This window comes from Suricata suricatta, chromosome 2 (genome assembly GCF_006229205.1).
Source record: "Suricata suricatta isolate VVHF042 chromosome 2, meerkat_22Aug2017_6uvM2_HiC, whole genome shotgun sequence".
Lineage (NCBI taxonomy): Eukaryota > Metazoa > Chordata > Mammalia > Carnivora > Herpestidae > Suricata > Suricata suricatta.
The window spans coordinates 178,063,675-178,070,847 of record NC_043701.1 but is presented as its reverse complement, the minus strand read 5'-3'; the positions used below and the strand labels follow the sequence as shown (position 1 = coordinate 178,070,847).

General features: G+C 45.4%; 1 protein-coding gene across 1 annotated transcript; it reads left to right on the top strand.

Annotated features, from left to right (window-relative positions):
* Positions 1-3,647: 3,647 nt before the first annotated feature.
* Positions 3,648-5,873, top strand: FAM24B (family with sequence similarity 24 member B). The gene is made up of 3 exons (XM_029917157.1): positions 3,648-3,906; positions 4,572-4,689; positions 5,577-5,873. The coding sequence occupies exons 1-3, from the start codon at positions 3,825-3,827 to the stop codon at positions 5,752-5,754; spliced, it is 378 nt and encodes a 125-aa protein (XP_029773017.1). The 5' UTR covers positions 3,648-3,824; the 3' UTR covers positions 5,755-5,873.
* The last annotated feature ends 1,300 nt before the right edge of the window (positions 5,874-7,173 follow it).

The window sequence follows — 7,173 nt, the reverse complement described above, 5'->3', positions numbered from 1 at the left end:
GGAAAGATAAACTGTTGAAACATGGACAGGGCCCCATCTAAGATGACACATATGCAGTGCCTGGAACACAAAATTTAAGGAGGCCTTCACTCTTCGGGTCAGACAAGTGTAGGATTGGCACAGTGGCTCTGGTCATTAAGTAGAGGATTGACTTCACAATCTCCCATATAAGCCTTATCAACAATAGCCGAAGTATAGACAGCCCAAATGTCCAACAACTGATGAAAAGATAAGATACTGTGTGCGTGTGTGTGTATACATACACTTATGCAGTAGAATATTACTCAGCCATCAAAAAGAATGAAGCCTTGCCATTTGCAATGATGTGGATGGAGCTAGAATGTATTATGCTAAGTGAGATACGTCAACCAGAGAAAGACAGCATGGTTTCACTCATGTGGAATTTAAGAAACAAAACAGATGAATGTATGGGGGAGGGGAAGAAAGGTAAACAAACCACAAGAGACTCTTAAGAGAACAAAGGGTTGATGGAGGGAGGTGGGTGAGAGATAGACTACTTGGGTGATTTGTATTAAAGAGGGCGCTTGTGATGAGCACTGGGTGTTGTATGTAAGTGATGAATCACTGAATACTACTTCTCAAACCAATATTACACTGTATGTTAACTGGCTAAAATACAAAAATAAAAACAACAAAGCCCCAAATCTTCCATATGAGGGACTTCTGCTTCTGGGAAGATGGAGTAGGCGTACTTGTTATGCTTTCTACCAAGTGTGGCTAAAAATCTTGGATGTTATATATAAAACAATCATAAGACCCTGACAGGCAGAGAGAAGAGACAAGCTAGGAAACTTGAAATGTAAGGAACATGGTGGTGAACTCCCTGGGTTTATTTTACTGCCTCGTATTTCCAGAGTTGGAGATGAAGAAGCAGCAACCTGGAAACACCAATGGGTGCAGACAACAACAACAGCAAAGAAAAACCCCCCAAAACAACAAGAGCAAAACCCCCAAACCCTGCTGTCTCTAGCCAAAGGACCAAAAAAAGAAAAAAAAAAGGAGCCTAACAAGACAGAAGCCTGTATTCCAGCCAAATAGCCCAGAAAAGCCTGTGGTTCCACCTCTACTCCCTCCCTCTACAGCAAAGACTAAGTAGAGAGCCTAGACTTTCACCAGGCTATGAAGAGTTGTCCCAAATCACCCCTTCCTGCCAGACTAGTGTCGGAGAAGACTGGGTGATAACACCCCCATCTCCATAATGAGTGGAGAATTGGGGAAGTCTGAACTTTTCATTTTGACCTAGTGGTAACGCGGCACCATTCCACCTAATTGCTAGGGTAGTATCGGAGTAGGCTTACTGGAAATTCAGGACTTTCACTTCCCGAATAAGGCCACTTCCACTGCGGTATCAGTGGAGACCAAAGCATGAGGGGATTTTTCTGTGGTCTTCACAGATCTAGTTGATCTTCTTGAGGTAAAATTCATGAAAGTGGCTCCCCTCCCCCAGACAAAACTTGGGCCCCCAGGAATTTTTTTCTTCCATGCTCATCCTCATTCAGCCTCCAACAACTTATTCAACAGTCTCTTCAGTTTTGGGGTGTCTGTTTGCCCTCTGACTTCAACTCACTGGCTGGCCTAGGAAGACATTATGATTATCAGTTTGTTCAGCATTTTTCTCGTTTTGAGGATGGCACCTCCCAAGATCTGTATGTGTTGTGGTGGAACTGGGATTTCTGTGTTCATTTTTATTCATCCCCCCCCACCCCGCTTTTTTTCTGTTCCTCAGACTGGATATTCTCGACTGACCTATCTTGGAGTTCACTGATTATTTCTCCTGCCGGCTCAGATCTGCTCTTAAGCTCTTCTAATGAATGTTTCTCAGTTATGCTTCCCAACTCCAACATTTCTATTTGACTAATAATTTCTCTCTTTGTTGGTATTCTCCATCACAGACATTTTTCTTATACTTTAGTTCTTTAGGCTAATTCCTTTGAAAATATTTAAAATAGTTGATTTAAAGCCTGTGTCTAGTAGGGCCAATGTCTGGGCTTCCTTTTATCAGCCATACTTTTTTCTTTTGTTTTTTCCTTCCTTTTTCCTTTTCTCCCTTCCTTCCTTCCTTCCTTCCTTCCTTCCTTCCTTCCTTCCTTCCTTTTCATGTCTTGTAGTCTTATTGAAAACTAGACATTTAAATGCTCTAAGATGGCAACTCTGGAAATCAGATTCTCCCTGCTATCTAGGGTCTGTTGTTGTTTGGTGACCTCTCAATGGATTCTATAAAACCTGGAATCGTTGTTGTATGCAGGCACTGAAGTCTCTGGTGATTAGCTTAGTGATCAGCTAATGATTGGACAAAGATTACCTTAAATGCCTGGAACTAATAAATTCACCTTTCGTGAGGGACTCTGTGCGTGTTGGGGCATGCCTTCAACAATCAGCCAAGCAGTTTAAAACTCTGCCATAGCCTTCAGTTTTTGCTTGGGAAAAGCCTCAAGGTCAGTCGGAGGTAAATCTCTCGATTATGATCATAGCCTTAGACACGCACACTGCCTTGCACATATGCATGGCCTAGAGTCTCAGGAATATGTTATGGACATCTAATTTACCAGCTTTTTCTTTAAGCCACTTGGCTACTCTGTGTTTTGCCTCAAATGCTATCCAGTGCTTCCAGCAGCCAGGAAGTTCAAACTATTGCCTGTAATTGTTTTTGCCAAAATCCCTTTAGAAGACTTTTTGCATTGGGTGAACTTCAAGTCAGGTCAAATACAGATAGCTTTGCAATGAGGATCTTCAGGTGACCAGCAGGCAGGTCAACTAATGACAATTCTTTGGGAATAAGGCTTTGATAGAGCTTTACTTCTATTCCCCCTTTGGTGCCTACATTGGCTCTTGGGCTGTTATTTTCAAGGTTGCCATGGAGCTGGAGAGTGAATGATGGAACAATGCCACAAACCTTGCTGTTTATACAGAGATTCAGTTCTTAAATAAATGTTTCCTGAGCTGCACCAAGCTTTTAATTTTCAGAGTCTGAGAAAGACAGTTTTTCTGCTAGCTTTCTCATTGCTTTTAGAGAGGAAGGAGTTTTCAGAGGTTTATGCCACTGTTTTTGTTGATGACCCCCTGCTGTTTGTGCTTCTACCCGGGGTTTGGACAGAGCAATAGGAAATAAGCCTTCACAGTTAACATAGTTTCCTCCTTTAGTTGAACGAGCTTTGTTAGTTGTGAGGACTTAAAACCTGATTTATAACAGGCATCCTATTCAAACTACTTTTTGAAATCTTTTTGCCTTCGCCATAAAGTATAATACTCTGAAGTCAGTTAACCTATATCTGAGTCCTGTAGAATGACTACAACTATATATTATTCTATTGTCTTGCCACCACGTAAAGTCCACCCAGTCTTCTATATTTGAACTTTTAGATATATGAGTATTTTCAGATCCTAGCCTCCCCACACTACTGTCATTTTGTTTCATTGAAATCCCACATCTGCTTTTGATTAACAGTCAAGCCTTAAAAAGTTCTCAGAGGGAAGGAAACTTAAAAGGGGGAGACTGAGAAGAAAGGATTTAGAACAAGATTTGGACATTTATCTCGCTATTGGTCCTAAAATATACCTGCAGGTGGAGTGGAATTCAGAACTCTGTGAAAGGGAGCTGGTGTTTGCTGTGCTGATGTCACACATCCTCAGTATGACCTGACGGGCAGAGAGGTTGGAGCTCGGCGGGGCCTGTACATTCTGCCCGCCCACCTGGACACTATGCATCTAAAAACAAGCTCCTCAGACTTCTATCGTAATTACTCCTAATAGGGGCCATTAGGGTTTTCTTTCTCAGATTTTAAGTTTGAGAAATCCCTGATGAGATGTACCGTTCCCTGGAGTTTATATTAATCGTAATTTTTTCTTACTGCCTGGATTCATCGAGCACGGAGGAGTTAGAAGCTGGTGAGTATGTTTTGGCAGTTGGGGTGTAAATTCTTCAGTCCTCGCTCACTCTCCCCCAGTTTCAGGGAGTAAGATTAAACAAATTGTTTGTTCCAGAAAAACTAGATTTCCGGGCAGGACTTAGAAGGAAAAATGGCAGTTGTCAGTGGGAGAATAGAAACCTGTTTTCCTAAAACGTGTATCATATACGAGATGGATTTGTATGTCATCAGCATTGTTGAACATAACATTTTTAAAAAGCCATTTCCTTAAATGTTCCCAGAGGAGATTTTTAAGCCTGATACTGAGTGAGGAGTTAATTCTGAATCCGAAAGTGAAAATATTTCAGGAACTATTTCCAGATGTTTGGGGGTAAAACCATTTGTTCAAGTGCAGGTGTTTTGTTACTTATAGCTGCACATTACTGCCTGTGAAAGGAAGGAAAAGACCCTTCTACCTTCTTCTTTCTTTCTGGATTTTGCATTTCGGTTTCCCTCATTCATAAATAAACCGCTCCCCCCTCTCTGGGCCAGCCTAGGGTGCTAGGCCTTCCTGGGAGGACTCATTTTGCATAAGGATCTGTGGTTTGGGTTTCAGTCATTTTCCACTAGAGGAAGCTGTCGAGGTCCCTAAGTGGGGGTGTGGGGAGGGAGCCACATTCATCGCTGGCCTGCCTCTCTGCCTAGGTACATCTAACGTCAACACAATAATTATGTTCTGCATTGCTGGCGGCATCCTGGTGGCCATGCTTGTGGTGATGAGTGTTGTCATCTGTCTCTACTACAAAATAGCCAACGCACTGAAGTGAGTGATGTGGGTAAGAGTGAAAAATATCCCCCCAAATAGGATACCTGGGTCATTCCTTGCCCTGTGGCCCCACCCCAGTTGAGGTCAGGAACAGCAAGTGGGTTGGAAAAGGCAAAGGCAGGTGAGTGTAGAATCTTGGTGTTTTCCCCCTTCCGGCTTCGGGCTGTGAGCTCATAAGTAGAGTGTTCTAGCCTGGGTGTCTGGGTACTGCTTTGCTTTACCTGCACTCCCTGAGTTGACCCTCAGCTGGCTTATTCAGCACACTGGCCAGGCCCTCCCTCTGTCCCAGGCCCTGCAGCCTGTGGGGGAGACTGTGAATAAGTCTGGGTCTTGGACTCACGCAGAGGACAGGCTGAACCTCTCAGGTGTTCTTGGCCTCAGGGACAAGGGGGTGTGGGTCTGAAGGACTGGAGAGGCTGAGCTGGGAAGATCCCGGGGCACACCCACACAAGGCAGTGTAGATCAGACAAAAGATAGGAACCTTCAAATGTGGGAGAGATGGGTCCTCAGAGGCAGTGGTGTTCCCATCCTAGGGAAGTTAAGCCATGAGCCAGAAGGTAGGTCCCAGAACCTGGGGGATGGCCCTCTGTGGCCCCTGCCCGATCCTGCTCTGCAGCTGATGGGCTGCAGCGCTCAGCTGGGTGAGCCACACTTGCAGTTCCCTCTCCCTTATTTGCTGTAACCTGACTTCACATGTCTAGAAATCCTAGGAGAGGAGGGGGTTAGCTGGGAACTTGGGACAGGGCCAGGGAGCTCTAATTTGGGGCTGGCGTCATGCCCTTGACTGGCTCCAGCCCTGAGCTTCCCAGACACCCCGATGCTTGTGACAAATGGATGGAGAAGAAAAATTCTAATCCTACACTTTGTGTATGTCTTTTCTCGAGATGTTCAAAGGTGCCTTTTTGTATGGCCTTAAAAAATAATTCACCCCTGGACAAGGTCGCAGCCGCAGCCATCTCTGCTGGGTCTTATCCCAACCTCCAATGCTGTGACGAATGTAGCTTGTATGGCGACTTTGATTCCCTGCCACCGTGCTTCTGTGACGTAAACGAGGGTCTCTGACTTATGCACAGTATTTCTTTCCTAGTAGAATGTTTTATTATTCAAGTCAAGTTTTATAATGTTTACATTATGTATTATATAATATATGTACTTTTGAATAAATGCCATATTGAAAGCGATCCTTTGCCTCTGGTGTTTGTTGTTTGTTATAAATGCTCTTAGGGGCGCCTGGGTTAAGGTCCGACTTTGGCTCAGGTCATGATCTCACTGTTCCTGAGTTTGAGCCCCATGTCGGGCTCTGTGCGGACAGCTGGGAGTCTGAAGCCTGCTTTGAATTCTGTGTCTCCCTCTCCCTCTGCCCCTCCCCTGCTTGTGTGCGCTCTCTCTCAAAAAATAAATAAACATCAAAAAAATAAAAAATAAAAATAAATAAATGCATTTAACTGTATTCAGTGTACAAGCCACTTGAGGACTTGGGGCAGCTATCTTGTATTGTATTGCAGCAGGAGAGTTAGAGTAGGAAATAAAATCATCCAGTGCGTCTCCGACCCCAGAAGAAAAATACATATATTGATCTTAGAGCACTTCCAGTTTCCGACGCAGCAGAAATCCCAGCTGGAGTAGTTCGTGTGGCGCTTCTCCTCCTGGGGCTTCGTCCACTCTCCTCCAGCTCCTGTCCTGCGCACAGTTACGTCACGCTGTCCTGAAAGAGGACAGCTGTCATCTTGGAGAGAGTGGGAACAAATGACGGGACATGTCCGGGTTTAGGTTACCTCGTCTGTGTAATGACGGGGTTGAGCCCAACGGCATCGGAAAGACGTCTCAGAAAACTCGAGATGCTGCCGCTGGCATTCACCAAATCCTCCGAAGCAGACCTCCTCCCTTTCAGATCACCTTAGCACCGAGACTTGCTAATTCAGCTGCCAGCGCCTGTGTCGGCGGACAGGAACCCCGAGCTGGGTTGGAGAAGCCAGGATTCTCTTGGCCTCAGCAGTAGGACCCGCTCCTCCCCACTCCTGCTCACCAGCTCCCATCTGCTCCTGCTCTTTCGCTGTCTGGACCCCTTTTGACTCAAAGACCCCCCCCATCTGAAACTGCGTTTTGTAGTTGTCCACAAAACCCTGGCCTTGTGAGCAGGGCACTCTCTCTGGAGGGCTTGGCTGATGAGGGCATTTCGTTCAGCACTCCAGTGGTGGAGAAATTTTCTGGAAGGCGTGGTGGGGGCCGAGGCTGCTCTCACAAAGCAGACATTTGGAATGGCCGAAAAGATCCCTGCAGGCTGAGGGTCTGGCAGCCTCAGGATGAGTTTCAGGAGGCAAATTCAAGCTGCCTCTTCCCTGCGTCTTGCCCTGAGACTTCCCCTCTTGAGTTCCTGAAGCACTTTCTCTGCCTCTCTGGCATCTCCTGTTCTGGCCTGGTCTTCCGTGTTCCCTTGCACTTCAATTTTCTCATCCCATTTCCCTCTGAACCTTATCCAAT